Here is a 25446-nt window from a genome sequence, read left to right as displayed (position 1 = left end):
CAACTTTACGTCAACAAAAAAAATAAATAAATTAAAAAAGACAAGCCTCAGGAGACTGCCATTATCCCTGCTTTACGGTGGAGAGACTGGCTCGGGAGGGTTAAGCAGCGGGCACGAAGCACACACGCGGTTCCCTCTGGCGGTGAATTAGAGGGCGCAGGAGCTACACAGTTGCTCTCACGTGCTATTTAAATGACACCAAAACACCACTGTATACAGTATTTGTAAGGATACAGAGGAGTGGCACTCGGCAGAACTATCCTCGGAAGCCGCGTGGAGTGCGCTGTGGGCAGGATCCCCAGGGCATCCGGGACAGCTGGTTTCTAAACTCTCCCAAGGAGGATATTTTCTTACAATACTGAAATACTATTACATTATATTATTTAGAAAAGAGTATTATAAAATAATTTTATTTAGAAATATGACTCTATTATAAATATTATAAATAATATTTGCAACATTGTGATATTTATGTTAATATATTGGTAATATAATTTATATTATTTTATAATTTATAATAATATATTGATATTATTAAATAATGGTATGAGTGTTATTTATAAAATATATTAAAATATTGTTATTTATTATATTATATTATATGATTTATTATTATTAAATAATATTATGAGTATTATTTATAAAATATCATTATATTAAAAAGTACTGTTATTATTTTTTAATATTGAATAATATTTTTAGGAGTAGCACCCTCTTCTTTCTCTATTTACTTATTTTTGGCCACACCTGCAGCATGTGGGAGTTCCCAGGCAAGGGACCAAACCCACACCACAGCAGCAACCCTGAGCCCCTGCAGTGACAGCATGGGATCCTTAACCTACTGCGCCACAAGGGAACTCCAGCAGTGTCTTCTTTAAACAAGTGTTTATCAGATACTTGAGGACTATCAATTTAAAGGAGCCTAAACTAATACTGTGTCCAGAAACCCACCTGTTCTGAGAGGTTATTGAAGGGTCAGGCCTAAATCTGCTTAACCCCCAAGCCCGAGCTCAAAGCCTCTAGCATGTGACTGAAAGGCAGACAGACAGACACGTGGATAAGAAAGAAGGGGAGGAATTCCATGGTGACAACAAAGACGGTGTGTCTCCAGGAGCGTCTGATGCAACTTAGTGTTGCATTTTCTTCAACCATTTATCATAACCACAACATTTTTAGGCAACTTAAATCCTTTAGGGAACAAGATAGGAATGAGTGAACCAGGAGTTCCCATCGCGGCTCAGCGGAAACGAATCTGACTAGCATCCATGAGGACGCAGGTTCGATCCCTAGCCTCGCTCAGTGGGTGAAGGATCTGGCGTTGCCGTGAGCTTCGGTGTAGGTGGCAGACTCGGCTTGGATCCCACATGGCTGTGGCTGTGGTGTAGGCCGGCAGCTATAGCTCCGATCCGACCCCTAGCCCGGGAACCTCCATATGCCATGGGCGTGGCCCTGGAAAGACAAAATAAGAATTAAAAGAATGAGCGAACCAGCGGATCTCCACTTAAAGAAATGTACCCCCGTCTGTTTGTCATCCTCAGGAGATTACTACAATCAAGGGGAGATTCGTAAGAAAGAACTCCTGCAGAGCTGTGACGTGTTGGGGATCCCATCCTCCAGCGTAACAATCATTGACAACAGGTAAATTTCTCTTTTCACAACGCAGAAGTTCATTGGCAGTAGACATGCAGTGGGACTCTCAAAAGATGCCCAAAAAACCCCTCATGTGGGTAGATAAGGACATCTCATTTGAGAAGTCTACTGGAAATAGTTTCACATTTGTTTTTAAATGACAGTGTGATGCAAGTGAGTTTTTTCAACTGCTGTTCAGATTGGGCGTCTTAAGACAGCTACTTCTCTTAAATCTTTAAAAAAAATTTCCCTGTAAAAAATTTCAGAAATACAAAGACCAGTATTGTGAACCCCCTCGGGCCTCTTACCTGAGGACTGGTAATTACCAAGCCTTTGCTACACGTGTTTCCTGTGTTCCCCAGATGCCGTCTTGTGTGTGCGTGTTATTTTTTTAAAAACCCACCCACCAGGTGATGCTGTGCCTACCTCCTTAGGTGTACACCCCTTAAGGAGGTGGACATTTTTTTCATGTATCATCACCCCATCTGACAAAACTGACAGCAACGGCAGTTCCTCGGTTCCTCCAACACCCCGTCCATGGTAAAATTTTCTCCACGTAGCTCAAAAATATCTTTTTACAGCTCGTTTGTTCAGATCAGGATCTAATTCACACTTTACAGCCGGTCGGTTGATAGACTCTGCACTTAATTGCGGTCCCCTCCTCCCCCCGAGACATTACTGACGGTTGAGAAATCGGAGTCCGAGGTCGTGGAGGATGTCTGTCCCGTCGTGGCACCGAGTTGTTCTCTGTCCCTCACATTTCTCGCAAACTGGAAATCGGCCCTAACGTTCCAGGCCAGAGGCTGGCCTGTGTACTTTCTGCCATCATTTCAGGAGACACGTATTGTCCCACTTTGGGTGATTCTGCAGTTGATCAGTGACCTCGCATGGCAGTGGATGCTCTTTTCCTTGTAAAGGCCAGACATCAGCCTTTCAAGTGGTGTTTTCTTGGTCGCTTGCGTCATTAATTTACTGGCAGCTGCAAAATGGTGACTTTCTGTCTTACGCGTTCTAGATGTACTAGCTGCGATTCTTCTGGAAAGCAGAACTGTATCCACCGGGGCTGTTTAGTTACCCTGAGGTACAGTTTGACCCCAGAGAGAGGCTGAGTGCTGCACTCTTTCCCTCTCGCCGCCCTTTTCCGCGCGAGGAGCTGCTCCCCTGCGTACCTGCGGTGCTGAGGCACGGGCTGGCTCTTGGGTGGGGAGGGCCCTGCCTTATTGCCTCAGGAACTTAGGTGGTCATGTGTTCGGTTTTTCAGTTTAAGTCATTCTGTTCTTAGATGCTCCAACTGTCTCCTCTTTGGCCGCTGAGCCTCTTCATGGTGACTCATGTGTCCTTTTGATAAGAAAGTGAGATTCTGACTTCATTTATTACAATTTTTAAATCCCCTGAAGATCCTGCAGCTTCAGCAACATCCTCTGCTCGTATAGTGCTACAGCAGAAGAGCAGTAAACTTGTTAAAAATAAATACTTTCAGGAGTTCCCGTCATGGCTCAGTGGTTAACAAATCCAACTAGGAACCATGAGGTTTCAGGTTCGATCCCTGGCCTCGCTCAGTGGGTTAAGATCGAGCGTTGCCATGAGCTGTGGTGTAGGTTGCAGATGTGGCTGCAGCTTGGACCCTGCGTTGCTGTGGCTCTGGCCTAGGCCGGCGTCCACAGCTCCGATTCGACCCCTAGCCTGGGAACCTCCATATGCCGCAGGTGCCGCCCTAGAAAAGACTAAAAAATAAAATAAATACTTTCAAGGACGCTGCTTTGAAGATTCAAGGAAACCAGGTGGCTTAGTTGGCTCAGGCTGCCCTAGCAAACCTAGACCAGGGGCTTACACACAGAAATGTGTGTTTTCTCACAGCTCTGGGGACTGGAGGTACCAGGTCAAGGTCTGGCAGGGTTGATTTCTGGAAGGGTCTGCTTCCTGGCGCAGTGGCCGTCTTCTCACCGCACACCCCCACGTGGATGCAAAAGAAGTTTCCCTCTTCCTCTCACATGGCCACCAGTCGTGCAGGGTTAGGGTCCCACACTGCGACCTCGCTTAACTTGAGTCGCCTCCTACACACCCATCTCCAAAGGCTGGGGATCAGGGCCTCAGCAGGTGCATGCAGGGAGGACCCGATTCGGCCCCCAGCAGCAGGGGACTTTTGGTCATCCAGCCTCTCGTTTCCTAAGCAGAGCTTTGGCGTCTCGCTTGGGGTCACTGAGACGCGTCCCAGGGCTGCACGCAGACGAGGGAGAGAGGGGAACGCTGTGTGGAGGACCTCTGCCCGGAATCTGAAGGCAAAAGCATGTCCTAACTCATTACAGTCCATGGTCTGCGTTCACCTTCAAAAGAACCCACTGTCCCCACGTGAGACCCGAAGCCGAGGCCTCGTGAGAGGCTGAGCGTCTCGCCGAGGTCGTCCGGCTCACCGCCTGGTCACTCTGCTTATTGTCGCCTCGGTGCCTGAGACCCAGGTTCACAACCATCGTCTCATTTGGTTCTCCAGCAAAGGACAGGTTTTATCATCCTTTTTTCATTTCACATGAAGAAAGGGACGCTTAAGAGCCTCCTCGGAGGTCACATGTTACTATGCGGCCATCGGCACTGGGCAGGCAAGTGACTCCCGAATGCCTGGCTTTCTGCAGGGAAGCAGGTCGCCGCTCTGCCACTGTGTGCGGGCGTCGGGCGTGTGTTTAAGGCGACCCTTGGTAGGCGTGGTGCACGGTCAGCGCTTTCTCCCACTGATCTGAACTGCACGGCTGGATTTCAGGGAGACATGGAGCCAGAGGGGCTCCCCCACTAAACCCCTCCCCTGACCCCTTAAGGAGGGAAAAGAGAAGGCCTGGCCTCAGCAGTGTGACAACCCAGTGGATTTTTGGTACCTTTACCTGGTTCCTTACCACCCAAGTTCTATGAACTTGCCCAGATCGGGGCGGGGGGGGGGGGAACACCTTTGGTGACAAGCTCGTTGTCCCATCATATCCTAGCGTACACACCATCTTTCACTCTGCACAGTAAGCCCCTCTGTATCTTTTATTCCTGAAGCCCCAACCTCCATCCTAACCCCTGACATACCGTAGCTGCTCGTTTCACGTTGAATAAATGGATGACTCGCTTATACCACAAGCGACACCACGTACAGGTGTCGACTCAGACAACCTGAAAGATACCTAAGCCCCAGCCCCCTTGCCCCACTGTCTGTGTTTACCCAGAAATGGTGATGAGCAAACCTATTTCTGAGACTTCAGTGAAACGGTTTTCACGTTCTTAATTGCACGGAACAGTCTGGATCCCTGACTTACTGGTTATTTTTTTACCTTATGGGACGTCCTGAGTGAGAACTTTTGGTAGAAGGATTTTCGCCTTCATCTCTTTGCCATTCTGTAGATTTGCTCCACCGTCCTGGGGGTTCAGCATCATGAAAACCTCGCCTCTCCCGGGGCTTGTCTTCATATCACTCTGGCATCAACAAGCCCAAAGCGACGGCCGACTAATTTTAGCTGAACGAGGAAACGGAACCCAGCTCCCGCCAGGAAACACGAGTGAGCCTGGCTTGCTAGCAGCTCCTGGGCATCCTCGTGTTTTCCAGCAAATGCGTGCCCATCTTACAGTGAAAGAGAAGCCACAAGGCAGAGTCGGGGACTGCCGGGGACATGATGGTAATGAAACCCAGTAAGAGCGTTCCCTCACCCAGCCCTCCAAAGGCCACGCGCACACAGCCAAAGCGGGCCTGACCAGGCAGCCTCTCACCGCGAGACCTGAAAGCCAAGCTTCCCGCAGGCCGCTCCTCCAGATGCAGGGTGACTGGGCCGAGGCACCAGTCCCAGTCCCCGCTGGCAGGAGCCAGGCAGGGCTCGCGTCCTCCCAAAGGGCGAGCAGGGCAGGGCCGTTTCCTAGAGGAGGAACCAGGGGAGGGGACCGAGGCGGACCCGGCGGACACAGAAGCTGGCTCCCCTGTCAACACAGAAAACTGCAGCACGGCCACTTCAAAGGCAGATGCGGGAGCTGAAGGGAGGCTGGGTCTCTAGGTCCCATGAGTCAGTGCAGAAGCAGAGTGGGACCAGGGAGGGGGGCCTGCTCCTTGAAAGAGGTCGCAAAGACACCACAGACAGAGGATTGTCCTCATTCTGCCCGACACTTTTCTCCCTGCTTTGCGTTAATTAACTGCTTCGCTTCTCAGTCCCGCGACGTCGTCACTGCTACTCCTCCGCTTTGACAGACGAGGAAACCCACACGCCAAATAACGGGCCCAAAGCACAGCAGGGCCCCGCGGCCTCGCCCTCGGCTTTGGCCTGTGCTCCCAGCTCCACGGCCCTGGCTCTGGGTCCAAACAGACCCACCGCAGTGGCGTTTCAGGCAGGGGAGGGACTCCGTGGGCCTGGCGCCGCAGAATTACCTGTGTGCTTGTTAACGCAGGGATGCGGGGACAGAGGAGGCTTAGCTGGTCTTCCTGCCTGGAGCACAGGCCTGGGAGCCAGCCCGGGGCCGGGGAGGCGGAGCAGGACGGCCTGTGAGGGGGATGAGGACAAGACTGGAATCGCCAGTCCCGGGAGCTCCTGGAGGAAACCTCCGTGTGTCAAACAAAGTCCCCCCCCCACCCCCCCAACAGACAGCACAGCCTCAGCTCTGTCCTGTCCCCTGTCACAGGACACTTGGTTCTGGGTCCTCAGAGGCCGCTCCCCCCGCCCCCACCTCTGCTTCCTTCTGCCCCACAGAGGCGGCTGAAGATCTGCATCTTTCACAAAGCCGGGCTGCGGGCTCACTCTTAATCTGCCGTCGCTTCCTCCTTGTCACCGGCCCATCCAGCGTCTTCCTTGGCTTTGGAAACCACAGTTTTTCGGAGGCCAGGGTACGGCAGGGACACACGTCCGTGGGTCCTCGCTGAGCCCAGGGAGAACCAGGTCTGTCATTACTCCTGTGACACCACCCACAGTGTGCACAGGGGCGCTGTCCTGGGCTCGTCAGGTGACAAGGTGGGCGTTTTTAACCCCTCAGCCTGCGGGTGGGCTGGACCGCATTGTCCAGGAGCAGAAGTCAGGGCCAGAGGCACCCCCAGAGCCAGAAACATGGAGCATCCGTGCTCCCTGGGGCCCCAGGGGCCCAGCCAGAGGGTGGACCCGGGGGGCTGAGACCGGGCTGTGGCCAAAGCTCGCAGCTTGCTGTCTGGCCCCTCAGCCTCTGCGGAGACGGGAAGCCAAGGGTTTGTTTGAAAGAATGAGTCGCTACCTCGGTCAGGTATCCAACCAAGGCCGACTTCCTAACCTGAGCCCCTATGGAGTTAGACGGCTGGGCCCAGGTGCTCAGGCCTGACCTGAGCGTTTCAGGTTATAGCCTGACGCCAGCCTGGCCGTCACGCTCAGCTTCCCACTTCCACGTATCTGACCCCCACCCTGGCCTCCGTGCCTGGCCTGGGTTCTCATCATGCGGCTGGTTTCCTGGACTGGTCCTCTGTGATCCCCCAGGTAGTTTCAAATGACGCGATGGGAGCTGAGATGAATGTACGGGGCCTATTTTTTACCAGATGTGATGAGTCACCTACGCACAAATGCGCGAGCCGTTACCCGCAGGAACTTGCGCAGACACGGCCTCTCCCTGGACTCGGGGCCAGCAAACTGTCACCTCTCAGCCCCTCTGTGACTGGGATGCTAAACGGGCCCGCTCAGTGCGCCGAGCACGCCCGCCTTAAGCGCGCTGAGCGACATCACCGAACAGACAGTGCGTCCCTCTTTACGGCAAAATGAAGTGACGATAAGACCTCTGAGAGAATTTCATGACGTCCCTGGGGCTCGCCTCCCAAGCAGAACTGGCAACGTCTCCTCCGTGACACCCCCCACCTGGGGACTGTGGGGTCTGGGCCCCCCGCCCCCTCCTTACCAGCGAGGTGACAGCAGGCAGGCAGATCTGCGCTCGCCCCGTGTTCTTCCTTGAGATAAAATAAGGATGCTGAGTTAGAGCATCGCCGAGGTCTGTCCTCAGAGCCAATGTCCTGTGATGCAGTAAACACAGGACCGTCCTGCAAAAAGACAGGTACCTGAAACAGGGCTGCCAAAGAAACTACAAGAGGCCCAGTGGCATCTGTTTTAGACAAACGGTCATTTTTGGTAAAATCTAAGTATATCCCACGGGACATAATTATATTTTGAAAAGGAGGCACGGTTTATCTGAAAGGCAGGTTTTAGCTGGCATCCAGCCTTGGCAGCCCTAACCCCAGATGCCATTCCTCTGATCTCATTTCTGAAGGTGGGCCTCGCCACGTCCCCACCTGTGCCTGCTCGTCCCCTGGCTTTTTATCCTGAGCCCGAAACAGGCCGTGAGTATCAATTGCTGCTCCCTGGGTGGCCTCACCTAGGAAATAAGCTCCCAGAATGTAGAGGGGATGGCTACCCACTCCCTGTTTCCTAGAACCAGCTGCTCGGAGACACCTGGCCACCTGTTACTTACAGCCTTGCCCATAACCGCGCCTTGGCCACGTGCCTCGCTGCAGCCGTAATGAGCTTCGGGAGAAATTTTCCTTGGCTTCCGTGTGTTATTTCATGGTTGTGGCAGCTTCCCGGATCTGTCTGTTCAAGATTCCCTCATCATTCAAACAAGAAGCCCTCCGCTCGACTGGCGCGCATCTGTCCCTGCCCCTCTCTCTTGCTCTGAGTCAAGGATCGTCCGTACTCACCACTCCGGCCTCACCTCTTACCCTCCCCGACGCGGTGAGGTCTGGCCCACGGCACTCACGCCTCCGCCCCCGAAACCCTTCTTTGTCACAGTCACCCTAACGTCCTCATTGTGCCATCAGTAGGCCCTTTTCAGCCCAGTCTTACCAGCCTCCCGGCAGCCCTGGTGAAGGCTGACCCCACCACCACCACCTCGGGAAACTACATTGGCGTCCGTGACAGTTCTCAGCCCCAGCTGTCCCCTGCCTCCTTCCTTCCCGGCCACCCTGTGCCGTCGCCTTCACATGCCAGCCGCAGGTATGGGCCCGAGCTCTGTCCACAGCACCTGCACGCCCCCTAAGCCTCCCTTCCCCATGCTGGCGCATGTCCCCACCATGGTCCCCAAAGCCCCGGGCGCCGTCCAGGCTCATGAGGGAACAGCCTGAGAGCACTTGGGCCTCCGTGTTTCTTTACTGATCTTTGAAACATGTTCACTCGTTTTATCTTCACACGCGGCGCACCTGCTGGATCTCAGATGCCGGAGGAACGCAGAGTGCAAAGCCAGTCCCTGCCCCCAGGCTCACACTCTAGAACATAGAACATGCATTGGGCAGAGGTTAAGGGGTCTCCAAGTTTCTTAAAACCATGAAAAGCTTGGAGTTCCCGTCGTGGCTCATTGGTTAAGGAACTCGCCTAGGAACTAGGAGGACGCATGTTCGATCCCTGGCCTCACTCAGTGGGTTAAGGATCCGGCGTTGCCATGAGCTGTGCTGTAGGTTGCAGAGGTGGCTCGGATCTGGCGTTGCTGTGGCTGTGGTATAGGCTGGTGGCTGTAGCTCCGATCAGACCCCTAGCCTGGGAACCTCCATATGCCATGGGTGCTGCCCTAAAAAGCAAAAAAAAAAAAAAAAAAAAAAAAAATAGGGAAAGCTTGATGTGATGTGCCACGAGAGAGCTCTGGGACTACCCTGGGGGAGCACAGTTGGGGGACAGGGACCTGCTGGCATCATCAGGTGAGAGAAATGCAGCGAGGGGGGAGGAGACGGAGAGGGAGGCAGTTCCAGGGTGCCCCCCTCCCCAGGGACCAGCAGCAGCCCCCCCCCGCCCCCCGCTGTCAGAGCTGGGAGCCAGGTGTGGACGCGGCGCCTCTGTTACGACTCGTCTCCCTCCCCCGCCCGTCAGACCGACTTGACACCAAAAATGCCACTACCTGCAAAAGGGAAAGAAGTATTTTTCCAAGGCCTGAATTTCCCGCTTCTCCTACCGCTAAAGTGAGCCGTCAGAAACGTGCCGGGGGCAGGGGCGTCAGAGCCGCAAGCAGGCTTCCTGGGCCAGGTGGGTCCGGGGGCCCAGCGGGGAGACAGGCGAAGGGCTCCGGCGGTGACCCTGGCGCTTGCGGGGCAGGGAAGGTGTCCTCTGACGTGTCCCCAAGGGGCCCGTCGCAGATGGAGAAGCAGGTTGCAGGAAGACACTGTCAGGGGTCGAGTCTGACCAAGGTCAGACACAGCAGGAGGGAGCGGGCGTGGTGGGGACAGAGGCGGGGGCAGGACGCCTCTCCTTGCAGCTGTTGTCACCGGCCGCTGATTCTGTCGTGTGAGGGCCGCTCTGTGGGGCGTAAGGGGAGGCTTGCTGGCATCACGGGACCGTGCCTTCTGCGTGGATCAGAGACTCACAGGGCCTGGACCCAGATCTAACCTTTCCGTCCTCCTCACCTTTGCCTTTCATTTCTCTGCGCTTCCCGACAGAGGGTTTTGGATGCGTGGTACACATCAGACCTGAGCTCAGCCCCCGCTGCACCCCCCCCCCAGGCTGTCCCATCGGCAGGTGTGGCCGAGGGAGGTGAGGAGCTTAAAGGCACCAGTGACCACCGCCCTGGAACTGGACCCGGGTCTGTTTCCAGGCCCGATCTAGTGGGTGAGACGCTGCAGCAAGCGTCTGGCTGCCAGGGTGGCTTGAGTCGGGCAGGTGGCCGGTGGTGACTCTGAGATGACCTTGTTTGGAGCTAGACCACAGCCGGCATCCGTGATGGCAAGCTAGGACAAGGCCCTCCGTTTTAACATGTGACCTCACCGCGCCCACCGAAAACATGCCTTCAGTCCAGGCCCTACCTGCTCCGGGCATGTGTCCCACTGAGCCGTGGCGCCTGGGTTCCCGGTGACCCCGCGCAGAGGGGCTCAGGGTCCCAGAAGACGGCGGAGCAGGGGGCTGGCACGGCGGGGTTAGCCTTGAGTGCCTAGAGCCCGAGGGCTGGTTCCCCCACAGTGCTGTGCAGCGGGGTGTGCCCATCTCGGGGGAGGTAGGGATCTTTTTCTCCTTCTAACTTAATTTTCTGTTCACGTATAGCTCTCATATACCATCGAGTCTTTTAAAAAAACCAGCTTCAGCTCTTTGTGAACACATGTGGTCTCACACCCATAAACACAAGTGCTGAAGTCACATGAACACATCCGCTTTCTTATCAACGAAATAACCACAGCTTTTTCAGATTGTTATCTCAGTAAAAACATCTTTTTCTAAGAAGTGCTGGAGCCCCGAGACTTTGGCTACAGACACGCAGGACCTCAGATGAAAGACCCTGCTGCAGAACAACAGTTGATTTTGAAATCAGGTCTTTACAAGATAGATTTTGACTTGTTTTAGATGTTCATTCTAGGAGTAGACCTTGCCTAAGAAAAGTCTAAGTTGTTGTTTCTTTGGGTTTTGTTTTTTTTTTTTTTTTTTTTTTTGGTTTTTTTTTGCTATGAAAGAGTATCAGCTTATTTTATGTTTCAGAGGCGGGGAAGTAGAGGTGGCTAATGAATAAATTCACCCCATCCCTGAGAACGTGTGTTGCCACCTAAGCCAGAAGCAACATTCCCAATAACGAAGACGGTCTCCTGGCCGCACGGCACGGGCGCCTTGCCTACATTCTCAAGTACCCGCGCCAAAGAGAATGAACCCAACTGGGGAGGATAGTGAAGTGGTCTGGATTCTTTCTGGAGTATTTTCCTTTTAAGTTCCTAGCCTGGCAGATGTGTATACTTTTTGCTGCAGGATTTAAGACTTAGTTCTTTGCTTGTGTCTAAGAAATACTAATTTTAGAAGGATGTGGATGCTGATACGGGTGAATTTTTTACAAGACTGGTCCAAAGGAGAAGAAGAAAAAAGGGGTTCCTGATAGAATTTTCCACAAGAGGGAAATAAGGCCTTGCTCTAGTGCAGAAGAAAGAGCTGGCGCTCTGTACACAGCTGGTGGTGCCTGTTGTGGCAGCCTCTGTGTGATAAGAAGTGAACAAACCACAGGTGCACCAGAGCAATGAAACCTTTGCACACTCAGCCTCAGAAGTTCTGAGTCTGATCTGAGAATGGAGGGAGGGGACAGAGGGAGGGCTTATTCACCTGTTACAGAGTTAGCGACAACTGGGAATCCTGTTGACCTGGAGGAAGAATCCCCTTGGGTTCCATCAGAATCCATTGATCAGTGGTCATCCAGAATCACTGATCCATGAGGCGCTGCTAAGATGGGGCTGACCCGTGGACCAGCACTAACTCGTGGACCAGTGTAGACTCCCTTTCAAGAAGCATTTGCCGTTTAGAAGCCATCTGAGCACCAGCAGAGAGGGTCTTCCTGGGACATGTCACATACCCCAGACCCCCTCAGCCTTGAGGTCCTCTCAGAGGCCTCCCTTGTTCTGGGCTGAGGGTGCCCTGGCCCAGATGCCTCCGTGCCCAGATTCCCAGGGACTCGGAGCAGGAGGGCACTGGAATAGTCCCTACGTCTTCACAACTTTGGAAAAGCCCTAGTTGGAGCAGACACACAGCGAGATCCTGACTTAGAAACGACGATGGGTCTGGCCCTTATTTCATCAGGTGGCTGATACCACTGTGGAAAACCTCTATTTCTATGTAGCCTAAATACCTATACACAGACAACCTAAATGGCTGCAAACAGAGCCGTTTCACCTCCCAAACCCTCCAAGGCGGTGCTGATTCCCCGAAAACGGCCCAGAGCGACTCTCGCTAAGGCTAAGAGCACAGGTTAGATGACGACTCCAATCCCTTCCAACCCCTGCATTCTCTGGGTAACAAATCCACAGTCCCATCTGGCAGGAAGGTAGTCTTTCCACGGCCACTCTTTTATTTAATTTTTTATTTTTTTGTTTTTTTTTTTTGCCACTTCTTGGGCCACTCCCGCGGCATATGGAGGTTCCCAGCCTAGGGGTCCAATCGGAGCTACAGCCGCCGGCCTACACCACAGCCACAGCCACGTAGGGTCCGAGCCGTGTCTACGACCTAAACCACAGCTCACAGCAAGGCCGGATCCTTAACCCACCGAATGAGGCCAGAGATTGAACCTGCAACCTCATGGATACTCATCAGGTTCATTTCCGCTGAGCCACAGCGAGAACTCCTCTGTAAACACTTTGAGTCACTGATTCTACTAAAGTTCTTACTGAGCTATTACCGAGTTAGGGACAAATATGGAAGCTGCTGACGGAGAGTAGGGATCCCCTCGCGTCCCACTGGAGTCCACTGATCGAAGTCCTACCCCAGAGTTCGCCTCCCGGCCTCTCTGTGGGAGACGCTGGGACCCCCCCGTGCAGGTCACTCCTGACACTTAGCTGCCCCTGGCCAGCCCCTGGACTCGCATGCCCTCTCAGAGCTGCTGGCGTTCTTCGTGGGGCCTGGGTGGAGGGGGCTCCGTGCCTCACCGCAAACCTGCAAGGCCTGCAGGACACGGCTGCCTTAGACACGGTCGGGCCCCGAGCACACTGTGCTCGTGACCAGCACCCAGCCTCGCCCTTGGCGCTAAGGTTCCCAGTCCACGTCTGTGTCCATCCAGAGCCATCGGACAAGCAAGTCCAGCCGCTCCCCTCAGCCTCCCTCGCAGCCACCCCACCTCTTCCAGGCGGCCTCAGCTCCATCCCCCACGGAGGGGACCCGGGTCCCCACTGCTTCCTCCCCTGCTTCTGCTCAGCCTCCTGCTGTGTCTCGGTTTCTCTCCATCTCGGGACCCCCAGCACCTGCACCCAGGCCCTCGTCTCCTACCTGGGCTTCTGGAGAGATGTTCCCACCAACATCTTCCTGGGTTAAGGCCCCTTCGGGTCACACGGGACTGCCTGCTGCTGGCGGCTCTGCCTTGCGGCCTCGGCCCCGCTGCCCATTTCCTTCCTCAGCGGGGAATCGCCTTCACAGACCGTGGGCCTGGCTCTGTCCTCAGTGTCTGTCAAGCATCCTCTCGGCTCATCCTCACGGCGACCCGATGACCGGCGTTAACCGGGCGAGCCCGCCACCCTCTGCTAGCAGGTGCCTCCCCCACAGCCATGAGCTCCTGCCCTGCCCTCCGTGGCCCTCTGCCAGCTCTGCCCCTCTGCTTCATCCCCACGCAGCCTCCGGGCAAGACAGACCTTCCCCACGACCTGGGTCCTGGTCCGGTGGCCTCTCGCCTCTCACTTCCTCCCAAACTTCTCCCCTCCCACTGACCTCGTCCTGCTGTCCCTCCTGCCTGTCCTGCCCTGCTGCTTCCAGGGCCACCGATGGTCCCTCAAGGGTGACATCCGGCGGCCTGTGCTTCCTCAAGCCCTGAGCTGCTGGGCCCTCTGCCTTTCCTCCACCAGCCCCGTCCCGCCCCATCCCGCTATGCTTCTGGCTCTCGCTCCTCTCAGGCAATCCCCAGACCGTTAATCCAGTGGCTGCACCTTCTTCCTGAGAATTCTTTTTGAACGTGCTATTTCAATTTTGATGATCTTAAACCCAAAAAAGTAAGCACCATTCCCTGGTATTCCCCGGTGGGCTAGTGGTTAGGATTCGGCACTTTCACTGCCGCGGCCCAGATTCAAATCCCTGCTCTGGGAACTGAGATCCCACCTCTAGCCGCTGCATGCCGGGACCAAAACCGAAAAAAAGAAAGAAAAAAAAAAAAAAAGCCCCATTGGCTGAGCTTTGCCTAACTGGGTAGCGCCAGTCTCACTGCCAGCCTGTGTAAAGGAAACCACTGTTCCCGAAAGTGGAGCCCTCGGCCTTTCCCCCCCGCGCGGGTACCGCCCTGAGCTGCTAGATCCACCGGAGCCTTCTTCAGTGAGCGCTCTCGGTGCCTCGGGTCCGCGGTCCCCAGGGCCACGTCCTCTGGACCCCTGCCGAGGCCTCATCTCTGCGCCCCCCTCCCCCAGCTTAGCCCTCATGTCCCCAGGCTGGTCGCCCAAAGCCGACTGGGTCTGCCACACCCCTGTGAAAGGTGCCCTCGGCCACGGCCCTGGTCTCACCCCCCGGACCTCTGCTCCGCGGTCTTCCTCTTTCTGTTCAGCCTGATCAGCAGAGACGCCTCTGCCGCCAGCGAACTGGTTTCCATCCGCACTGTACAACCTTCCGTCTCCTGTCCGATCCCCAGAGCGGCGTGTCTGCCTCTTTCTTCCACGGCCTTTTCGTCCTGGATTTCGTTATCTGAGCACCGATCTGATCCTTCCGCCCACTTTCACCTCCCACGGCGCCAGCCCCTTCTCCGCCCTGACCTTCTGCGGGTGCCTGCGCCAGCCCCTTCTCCCACCCCTGCCAGGGCTCTCACTGGGCGGTCGGGGCTCAGAGGGACGCCAGGCCCCGGCCTCTGACGGGTTGTGTGCTCGCGTTTCTTGGCATGTGAAGGTGTTTCAGGTGCCAAAATCTGGGCGGAACCCCTTGGCTGAGGCAACCCTAAATTTGGCTCTTTTCTCAAAAAGGAATGAGGGAGAAGTTGCAGGCACCGGAAGATGGGGAGCCCGGTCAAAAGGTTAGGCCTCTGCTTTTGCTTGGGGTCTAGGTAACATCACACAGCCTCTGCTTGGGGGAGCCCTTGTCTGTCGGGGTGGGCACAGGGAAGGAGGGGTCGGGACCCAGGCCTGGGCCCCCTCACCGCTGAAGTGAGTTCAAACAGCAGGTTCCGGTTTTCAGCTGCCACCCAAAGCAGTAAACTGCCGATTTGGGAGAACGATTCCTCCCAAGGATGTTGCGAGCTTCGCACACTTTGTACTCGTGTAAAACTCGTCTAAGAAGGGCGAGCTAGGAGTTCCTGTTGTGGCGCAGTGGTTAACGAATCCGACTGGGAGCCATGAGGTTGCGGGTTCGGTCCCTGCCCTTGCTCAGTGGGTTGAGGATCCGGTGTTGCCGTGAGCTGTGGTGTGGGTCACAGACGTGGCTTGGATCCCGAGTTGCTGTGGCTCTGGCGTAGGCCGGTGGCAACAGCTCCGATTAGACCCCTAGCCTGGGAACCTCCATATCCCTCGGGATCGGCCCAAGAAATGGCAAAAAGACCAAAAAAAAAAAAAAAAAAAAAAAAAAAAAAGAAGGGCGACCTACACGCAGTACGGCAGGGTGACAGCTCACACTCCTGGTTTGCAAATCGCTTTTGCCCACTGAGAAGGGAAAATCCACTCTGTGGTCAGGGCGGGGCGCCCCTGCGGACCAAGTTCCCTGCGCCCTGGGTCTCAGTGCGGAGGGGCCCTCATCAGCCGGACACCGGTTTTTATGTGACTCTTTGGCGGCCCTCTTCCTTCTGCTCCTCTTTTCCTCTTAGGCTGTCACTGGCGCGGCGCGGCCCGGCCTCCCAGGTCCCCGACCTCTGCCCGCCTTGGAGGACAAAGGCGGCCGGGGCTTAGGAACGCGCTGGAGAGGCGGCGGTGCACCAGCCGCGACACCAAATAAGGGCTGCGGGCGCCCAGGGGGCGGGTGCGGGGCAGCGGGAGAAGCCGGCCCCGGCCGTCGCCCCGGAGGCGATGGAGGGGCGTGGGGGGCCGGGGTGAGCCCCCCGGCAGGTGTGTGGGGCAGAGACCCAGGCGGCTCCGCCAGCAGGAAAGCACTCAGTGTCCCTGCGCATCAGCGCCGCGCTCGCTCCCTGCACGGGGCGGGGGCCGGGGGACAGGACTGCAGCGTCCGCCCTCCCCAGCCACGGAGGCCGGCAGGCCGGGCCCCTGAAGTCCTGGAGGAGCGAACCCGAGCGCTAAGTACCTCCCTCTTTCTCCGGCCGCAAGATTCTAAGATGCTCTCCGTGCCGCCGGCGCCCCCACCTCGGGGTCGCCTCCCGTGCGGCTCCCCCCGCCCGCCCCCCCTCTTCCGCTCACACCCCGCGGGCCGTGGTCCTGACTCGGCCTGCGGGGAGCCCAGGCCCGGATCCCTGGGGACCTGACAACCCAGGGCCCTTTAGCCAGACGTTTTCGCGCAGACCGGCCTCGTTTTCAAAAGTCAGCTCCTCTAAATCTAGTTCCCATCATTGGCCGGGAAGGCCGGGCAAAGTCACCCTTAGGAACTCGGGGTCCTTCCTCCGGCTGCGCGTCAGCATTGCCTTCCTTGGGTGTAGGGATGCTCTCTTTGCTTTTCCCTTGAACAGACCCCCAAACTCCGGGGCGTCCTGAGCATTTTCTTGGCCACAGTCCACGAAGTCAGAGCAACTGCTCCCTGGCGGCAGGAGGACAGATGGTGGAGCCCCTTCCCCCGCAAGTGCAGAGAAAGCCAAGTCTCCACCTGAGCTGACTCTGACTTTAAGGCGTCCCTGTTTCCTCAGAGCAACTTTCCAGAAGGATAAGGTCAAAGGGCACAGATAATCCCCAGAGGCCAACCACCTTCGCACAGAGATGCGGCTGTTTAAACTCGCCGGGTCTGGAGCCGGACCCCTTCCGCGTGCACTTGTGTTTGTTCGTTCGTTTGCCTGTGTCTGGGCGTCGGAGACCGCTTGCATCCCCTGCTTTGTAAGAGGCCTGCTTCCTTCAGACAGCCTTTCGCAGGCCTGTCGGAGGTTCTGGACAGTCTCCAGGCCTCCTCTGTGACCCTGCAAGTGCCGCCCCCATTCTCAGCCGTCCGCTGCAGGCTTCTCATCAGGAAACCTCACCTGACTGACCTGAGATGCAGAATGAGGGGCGCAGGGACCTGGGTCTCCTAATTAGAAAGTCTGGGTTCAAGGTGTGACTGGCCAGGAATGTCAGAGCTTCCCTTTGGGCATGTCCAAACTGCAGAGGAGTGCTCCTGAAAGGGGGCCCATCAGCAAAGGGCCTGCTTTGCTGTCCCTGCTTTGCTTGGGCAAAACCTGCCCAGAAACTTTTCAGCCCACCGTAGTCTTCTGTCTCAGCCAGAGTTTCTCAGCTGCCCATCTTAGTGGAGTTACCCAGACACGTCGCATCTGAGGGGTTTCCGTACTCTTTTACTGCAATTGCAGTAGAAGCTGAGGAGCTTGCTAATGACCAAAGGACATTTCTAGAGCCTCTCCATGACTTCATCACCACCCCTGCAGGCCCGGCCGATCTGGATCCCGGGAGAGTGACGAGCAGCGCAGGACACCCGGCCGTCAGTGACGCAAGCCACCGCTCAGTTCACAGTTGCCTTGGGTGGGGAGGCCGTTCCAGGCGTTCCTTTTTTTCTTAAATTACTTAATGAATTTATTGCATTTATAGTTGTACAATGATCATTATAATCCAACTTTATAGGATTTCCATCCCACAACCCCAGGGCATCCCCCCACCGCCCGAACTGTCTCCTTTGGAAACCATGAGTTTTTCAAAGTCTGTGAGCCAGTATCTCTTCTGCAAAGAACTTCATTCTGCCCTTTTTTCATATTCCACGTCAGTGAAAGCATTTGATGTTGGTGTCTCACTGTCTGACTGACTTCACTTAGCTTGATAATTTCTAGGTCCATCCATGTTGCTAAAAATGCCGATATTTCGTTCCTTTTAATGGCTGAGCAATATTCCATTGTGTGTATGTACCACCTCTTCTTGATCCACTCCTCTGTCGATGGACATTTAGGTTGTTTCCATGTCTTGGCTGTTGTAAACAGTGCTGCAATGAACATCGGAGTACATGTGTCTTTGCGAGTCGTGGTTTTCTCTGGATAGATGCCCAGGAGTGGGATTGCTGGATCAAATGGGAGTTCTATGTTTAGTTTTCTGAGGAATCGCCATACTGCTTTCCACAGTGGTTGCACCAATTGACAATCCCACCAACAGTGTACTAGGGTTCCTTTTTCTCCACACCCTCTCCAGCACTGATGGTTTGTAGACTTTGGGATGATGGCCGTTCTGGCTGGTGTAAGGTGGCACCTCATTGTGGTTTTGATTGGCATTTCTCCAATGAGTGAGGTTGAACATCTTTTCATGTGTTTTTTGGCTATCTGTATGTCTTCTTGGGAGAATTGTCTGTTTAGATCTTCTGCCCATTTTTGGATGGGGTTATTTTTTTTGGTATGGAGCTGCAGAAGGTGTTTATAAATTTTGGAGATTAATCCGTCAGTCGATTCATTTGCAAAGATTTTCCCCCATTCTGCGGGTTGTCTTTTCGTTTTGTTTCGGGTTTCCTTTGCTGTGCAGAAGTTTAATTAGGTCCCATTAATTTTTGCTTTTACTGTCATGACTCTAAGAGGTGGATCTGAGAAGATGTTGCTTTCATTTATGTCATAGAGTGTTTGGCCTATGTTTTCCTCTAAGAGTTTTATAGTGTCTGGTCTTATATCTAGGTCTTACTCCATCTGGAGTTTATTCTTGTGTATGGTGTTGGGGAGTGTTCTCATTTCCTTCTTTTCCATGTGGCTGTCCAGTTTTCCCAGCACCACTTATTGAACAGGCTGTCCTTTCTCCATTGTGTATTCTTGCCTCCTTTGTCATCGATGAGTTGGCTGTAGGTGTGTGGGTTTAATTCTGGTCCTATCCTGTTCCACTGATCTAGATTTCTGTCTTTGTGCCAGTACCATATGGTTTTGATGACTGTTGCTTTGTAGTATAGTCTGAAGTCAGAGAGCCTGATTCCTCCAGCTCCATTTGTCTTTTTCAGGATGTCTTTGGCTATTCTGGGTCTTTTGTGCTTCCAAACAAACTTTATTTTGTTTGAGTTCTGTGAAACGTGTCCTTGGTCATTTGATAGGGATTGCATTGAATCTGTAGATTGCCTTGGGTAGGATAGTCATCTTGATAATATTGACTCTTCCAATCCAAGAGCATGGGATGTCTTTCCAACTATTTGTGTCATCTTGGATTTCTTTCATCAGTGTCTTAGAGTTTTCAGAGGACAGGTCTTTTGCCAGGTGTTCCTTGACTAGAAAGCTCCACTTCCCTGGGCGGCCTGATTCCTGCTTTCCTGCTGGCTTCGAACCACACCCGGGGATCTCCCAGGAGTGGGGCTGGGGTCCTGACAACACTCCGTCTGGCCCTCGGCGCCATGTAGCTCACCCCTGTCCAGCCAGCTCCCAGCCCCCTCTGGCTGTAAGGGGCCAACCAGCTGGGCTTTCAGGGAGCTCACAGGCTAAGAAAGTGGGTGTGAGACACTGGAGGTTTTAGGCAGCCTGGGGCTCCTGGTAAGAGCTGTCCCTGTTGGTCTCTCCCTTCAGCCTGTGAAACACCCATATCTCTCTCTCCCTGGTGCTGCACTCGGGGTAAGTTACCTGGCTGCCTGCCTTTTTTTTTTTTTTTTTTTTTTTTTCTTTTTGTCTTTTTAGGGCTGCACCTGTGGCACATGGAGGTTCCCAGGCTGGGGGTCCAATCAGAACTGTAGCCACCGGCCTACACCACAGCCACAGCAACACGGGATTCGAGCTGCATCTACAACCTACACCACAGCTCACAGCAACACTGCCTCCTTAACCCACTGATCAAGGGCAGGGATCGAACCTGCGTCCTCAGGGATGCTAGTCAGGTCCTTTAATCACTGGGCCACAACGGGAACTCTCACTCCCTCGTCTTAACAAGGAGATCTACCCAGGTTCTCTTCACCTTGGACTCAGAAGTTACATCCCTCTGCTTTTACCCCATGGAAATACCGAGATGCATACAAAGAGTTATGTACAGAGATACCAGTTACCTTATTTCAACAATAAAAATTGGAAACAACCTAAATAATCAAATGGATGCCTCAAAAAATGATGGCATATTTAAATCAGGATCTGGTGATGCAGAAAATGACGGCATAGCCACAAGTACCCCAAGAACTGTGCGAGGCAGTGCGCTGTCTGGGGCGGGGGTGAGGGACCGGGTTCCTTCTTGTCGGTCACTCTGCTGTGTCCGGCTTTCGTACCCAAGATTACTTCCTGGACCAAGGAGGCTGCTTAGGTTCCGGCCCGCGGCGCACACTCCAGCCAGCGAGAGGCAGGACAGCGCGGAGGAAGTGGGCCAGAGGCCATGGCCAGCTCTCCCTCAGGAGGGGCCAGCGGCTGACTCACACCGGTGTTTCCATTCCGCCAGCATGTTTCTCTAAGGCGGACTTGTTAATCCATCAGAGAAGAAAAGATCCATTATTGCAAAAGTTATTACTTGGAGCCAAGCCTTGAGCTGATTAGGGCTGAACTTCAGGCAAAAGACAGCTCATATAGTTGGTTTCAGAAGAGTCACTTTTTCTACACTGAGTAGTTTTAAATTTCCCATTGTCAAGCTGTGTCTCTCTCTGCCTTGGAGGCAAGTAGTCCCAGTTGGGATGCCTTGCTCTTCTCAGCAATTCACACTTTTTTTTTTGCCCCTAATCTGTTTTATAAAATTGCTATCTTCTGGAGTTCTCCTGTGGGGCAGTGGGTTAAGGATCCGGCATTGTCACTGCCTCAGCTTGGGGCACTGCTGTGGCATGGGTTCAATCCCTGGCCTGGGAACTTCTCCATGCAGCCAAAAAAAAAAAAAAAAAAAAAAAAATTATCTTCCACAGCTCTTACTTGCATGTTCCGACCCCCAGAGAGGGGTGTAGAGAACTGAAGCCTGCCACCAGTACAGCCCCTTGACACAGAGCTTGGCGCCTGGTCAGCCTCATTCATTGTCGCGTGTGTTTAAGTGAACCACTCTTTGACTTGAATGGTACAAAGCACACATGCGAACTAGGGCTGTGAGGCGCAGGTCTGTCCTCATCTCAGTCTATAGGTGGAGAGACACAACACAATGGAAACGAACGGACTGTGCCCTCTAATTAGGTGCTGGGGGGCGGTCCAGGCCGTAGCTGCTAGAAAAGCTCTGTAGGCTCCCTCCCTGATGCAGGTAAGGTTTGTCATAAAGAATCTGGCCTCGCCCAGAGAGGTCTGGCCTTGGCCCTTGGCTTCTGGGAGGTAGTTTAGGTCACAGCTGATGGCAGTGCCTTTGCTTGGGGAAGGAGTGGCACCACCTCAGCTCCCAGGCTCTGGGTCGTGGGGTGTCAGGTCCACCTTCAGGCTGAGATCGATCCCGGGGCTGGAGGCAATCCAGGGATCATGCCTGAGTCATGGAGCCAGTAGAGGCTCTGGACACGAAGCAAGGGTGAGCTCCCTGGTGGGCAGTGCCCCGTGGTATCGTCACACACCAGAGCTGGCAGGACTGTGCCCAGACTCCAGGGCCAGGGAGCGTTAGCCCCCCCCCCCCCCCGGCATTCCACGCCCTCTGGACTCTGCCCTGTGTCCCCTCCCCCTTCTGATTTTCCTGTGTCATTTCCTGAAAACCCATAAGCCTGTCGCCCAGAGAAGCTCTCGGTGAGTTGCGATCCTCACACCTGAGGGTGGGTTGGGGACCCCTGGACTCGCGCTTCTCGTCAGAAACGAGGGCGGTCTTGTCGTCGGCCCCCAGCGCCCCCGGGAGGCTCCGTGGCGGAGGCCAGCGCCTCGTGACAGCCGCACCCTGACACCGACCTGTCGCTTTACAGTTTCAAACAACCTCCTCGCGCAGCTTATCTTAGTCCCTCTCCCGGAAAAGAGCAGTCAAGGGATCACGCGGGACACAGACTGGGGACACTGCGAGGGCCCGGCCACGGGGGTGTGGACGAGATCCCAAAAGCAGAGCTGCCGAATCGCACGTGCCAGGTCACAAGCGGGGTTACCGTCCAAGGGCCCCAGACGGCTGACCTCATCCCCGGTCGGCGCGCTCAGCCCGAGAGAAGGGCGTGGAGAGACCCGTTCCGGGGACCTCGCTCTAAGGCCGGTGCCCTGCGGGCGGAGCCCGTTCTCGGCACAGAAAGGGCAGCGGCCGTGAGCTGCCCAGCTCCGGGCGTCGTCCCAGACCCGCGAATCCATGGGCTCAGCCAGCTGCTGTCCCACCCCTCCAGCCAAGGGGACACTGGGGGTCGGTTCTGACGCCTGGCCACCGTCGCGAGGCCCCCACCCTGTCAGGGCCGCGAGCCGAGGCTGCTTTCAGGCCGTCTTCCCCGAGTCCTGTCTCTCCTCCCCCTCGAGCTCAGCAGGTCACAGGCTACAGCCTGAATTCAGCTCCGCTCCCAGGGAGCAGGGCTGGCCCCTGCGTCACCGCTATGTGTCCAGCGGGAGGGCTAGCAGGACAGGGCCTGGCAGAGCACAAAGCCACCTGGATAGGAGGCGCCCAGGGAGCTGGGAGAGGGCGCCAGGGAGGCCAGGGACGCACCCGCGTGCCACCTGGTACTGAGGTCACGTCGTATTCCCCCCGCGAAGCCCCCGTGACTCTCCCTTGACCGAGGTCCTTGGAGGGTCCCTTCACGGCCTTTGTCCAGAGAGCGCTCAGAGCCCCTGCCGGGTGGGAGGCAGAGAAAGCCCGTGTTCTCCTGGTGGCATGTGGGGGTCACCCGGGACCTGAGTGCGGAGGTGGCCCCCTTTACAAGACTAGGAATAACACCTTCAAACTGAAGTTAGATGGGGCCGCGGCCTCAGCTCCAGCAGCGGGAGGGGAGCCCTCTGCCCCTGCAGGCGGCCTGGGGGCGGGGGCCCAGCTCCCCGGGGCTGAAACCTCTCCGCTTTGCAGCCAGAAATCCTGGGTCACACAACCCTAACAACCTCGCACCAGGCCTCTCAGCACCATCCATCCAGGCTCCTCAACAGGTGTCTGAGGCTACACGAAGTGACAAACTTTGTACCCTTGACCAATGCGTGGTCCCCGTGACCCATACAGACACACGTCCCTCTACCCTGCATCCGAGCTGGTGGACAGGGCCTGTCTCCCTGATGTCTGCTTCCTCCCATCGGCCCCAAGCACAAAGCTCCCAAAGCGCGCGGTGCAGGGTCCGGCAGCCACTCCTGGCCGTGTCCCCTCCGACGGGCCACCCATACACCTACCAGAGCTCAGGGACAAGCTCAGCCTGCTTCGAAACGGTGACGCCGCTGTGCCTCTTCCTTCCAGGGACTTCCCAGACAACCCGGCTGTGCGGTGGGACCCAGGGCGGGTGGCCGACGTCCTCCTCCGGCACATAGAGCTGAACAGCATCGACCTGGTAAGGGGCGCCCCCCGAAAGCAGAAAGCAGAGCCGGGCCGGTCACCCCGGGCAGCCGGTCGCTCTCAGCAGAGGCCCAGCCCTGCCTCTTAGACCTGTCGGGGGAACGAACACGCCTTTCCTGAGGCTGTGACCGAAACCCAGTGCTCGGGTAGGGGCCACGTCTTTCCCGAGCTGAGCTCCCCCTCCCACCCCCACCCGCAGCCCCCGAAACTCAGGTCCCCGCGCACGTGTGCCGGGACCCGCCTTGGCCTCGAACTTCCTACCAAGCGTTTTCATCTTAGAGAATCACTCTGACTTCGGCGGTAAACGTTACAGGTCTCATCTCACACTGAGGAAAGTGAGGCTCGGGGGGGCCCTGCAGCTGCCCAGGGGCGGATGGTGGAGCAGCTCCCTGGGCTTCAGGCCTTGATTTCGCACTCCAGAAACGTGAGCACAATCAGTAAACGCGGGGGAACCTCCCGGCACAGCTAGAGCACCAGCAGACATGGGCTCACCCGCGGGCTGCACAGCCTGGGAGCTGCCACCTCCGCGCTCCGCCCCCGGCAGCCGTCTGCAATCGTGACAACCCTTCCTGAGTGACTCCTGAAATGCCTACCATGTAAAGCCCCAATCACCTGCTTTAAGTCCTGATGAATCCTTGTGAAAAGAGGGAGCCTGCTGGCAGAGACACGGGAGGCTTTCGCTGGTGAAGGATTCAGCTCCTGCCGGCGGGTGAACTCACTAGACCTGTGCTGGGAGCAGATTTTTGTGGCCACGATCGTCAGACCATCTCTGGGTTCCAATGGTGGAAACTGGGTCCACGTGGCCCAGAAGCGGCTCGTAACTGGCTGCTCAGAATTCACACGAGGTGGGCTGCAGGTGGGCCCTGGTCCTGCCTGCTGAGCTGACTGCCCTTCTTGTCCTGGCTGGAAACACAGGTCACCAACAGGGGGGGCACCACCAGCCCTCCCGGCGGTGCCTTCCCACGGGGTGGGGGGGGATAGTCCATAGCTGACAGCACAGTGGACGCCTGTTGCCGTGCGTCCTGTGGGTTTTGACAAATGCATGACACGTACCCGCCACACACTATGATTAGATTGTTCTAAGCCTTGGAAAATGTTCCCACTATGGAGAATTTCAAGCATATGTAGAAAGAATAGTTTGATAACCTCATCTTTCCATCACTCAGCCTCCGTAATCATTAACTCCGTCAATGTTATCTTCCCTTAAACACCTGTTCACCTCCCCGCCGCCCATGTTATCGTCAAGCCAGTCCTCGGGACCATACTGCACATTTAAATGTTCAGTATGCCTTTCTAAAAGGTACTTACCGAGTTTGTGTCAACACATAGCGCCGCAGTTCCCGGCGTGAGTCAACGGTAATGAACACGACCAGTAGCCGTGAGGATGCAGGTTCCACCCCCGGCCTCGCTCAGGGGGTCAAAGTCTGGCGTTGCCGTGGGCTGTGATGTAGACCGGCAGCTGCAGCTCTGATTTGAGCCCCAGCCTGGGAACCTCCATGTGCTGCAGGTGCGGCCCTAAAAAGAAAAAAATACACACAGAGCCATTATCACACCTGAAAAGTAATAATTCACTTATATCATTATATGTTTTCAGACGTCTCATGTCATAAATGTGTTTTTATTTTGTTTTTATTGTTCCAGCTTATTTGACTCAGGATAGGTTGACAGGACTTGAAATTTTCTTTTACTTGATAGCCCTCCCCCGTGTCTGGGCTCAGTGAATGTCAGCTGCTGTTATTGTAGCAGGTTTTTCTGTATATGAGGTCAGTGTTCTGTGGTTTAAAATAGAAGGACCAGGGATTTCCCTGGTGGCTCAGTGGGTTAAGGACCCAGCACTGTCACTGCTATGACTAGGGTTCCATCCCTGGCCCCGGAACTTCTGAATGCCACAGGCATGGCCAAAATAACGAATGAAAGAGAAAGTCCCTCAGCGCTTTCACGCCCTTGACATGGCACAAGGAAGAAACCAGACAGGAGTTCCCGTCGTGGCGCAGTGGTTAACGAATCCGACTAAGAACCATGAGGTTGCGGGTTCGGTCCCTGCCCTTGCTCAGTGGGTTAACGATCCGGCGTTGCCGTGA

At 55.2% G+C, this 25446-nt stretch overlaps 1 protein-coding gene and 1 long non-coding RNA gene across 6 annotated transcripts in view; one reads left to right on the top strand and one right to left on the bottom strand.

Moving 5' to 3' along the window:
- The window catches only part of PIGL (phosphatidylinositol glycan anchor biosynthesis class L), a 39630-nt gene that overhangs the window by 8880 nt on the left and 5304 nt on the right, over positions 1 to 25446 (top strand). For 2 of the 3 annotated variants that reach the window (XM_003132024.4, XM_013980388.2), the window contains exons 2-3: positions 1539 to 1638; positions 23270 to 23360. In XM_003132024.4, the coding sequence (XP_003132072.1) occupies positions 1539 to 1638; positions 23270 to 23360 (191 nt within the window). Of the gene's footprint in view, positions 1 to 1538; positions 1639 to 4998; positions 5288 to 23269; positions 23361 to 25446 lie in introns of those variants that run through there. The other variant, XM_013980387.2, reaches the window with a different exon arrangement.
- On the bottom strand, positions 1620 to 25446 carry LOC102164805. Of its 3 annotated transcripts, XR_002336861.1 has the most exons (8): positions 24674 to 25446; positions 23978 to 24268; positions 23206 to 23357; positions 9466 to 9860; positions 8777 to 8842; positions 8053 to 8171; positions 4929 to 7624; positions 1620 to 3064 (listed from the first exon to the last, which is right to left on the bottom strand). It is a non-coding gene; the product is annotated as an uncharacterized LOC102164805 (long non-coding RNA). The 3 variants fall into 3 exon arrangements; XR_002336860.1 differs by lacking the exons at positions 8777 to 8842; positions 9466 to 9860 and having other exon boundaries at positions 1621 to 3064; positions 4929 to 8171; XR_002336862.1 differs by lacking the exons at positions 23206 to 23357; positions 23978 to 24268; positions 24674 to 25446 and adding an exon at positions 13284 to 14976 and having other exon boundaries at positions 4929 to 8842.

Source organism: Sus scrofa, chromosome 12, assembly GCF_000003025.6.
Source record: "Sus scrofa isolate TJ Tabasco breed Duroc chromosome 12, Sscrofa11.1, whole genome shotgun sequence".
Taxonomy (NCBI): Eukaryota; Metazoa; Chordata; class Mammalia; order Artiodactyla; family Suidae; genus Sus; species Sus scrofa.
Note: the sequence above shows the minus strand (reverse complement) of the source record. Positions and strands in the feature narration are given on the sequence as shown.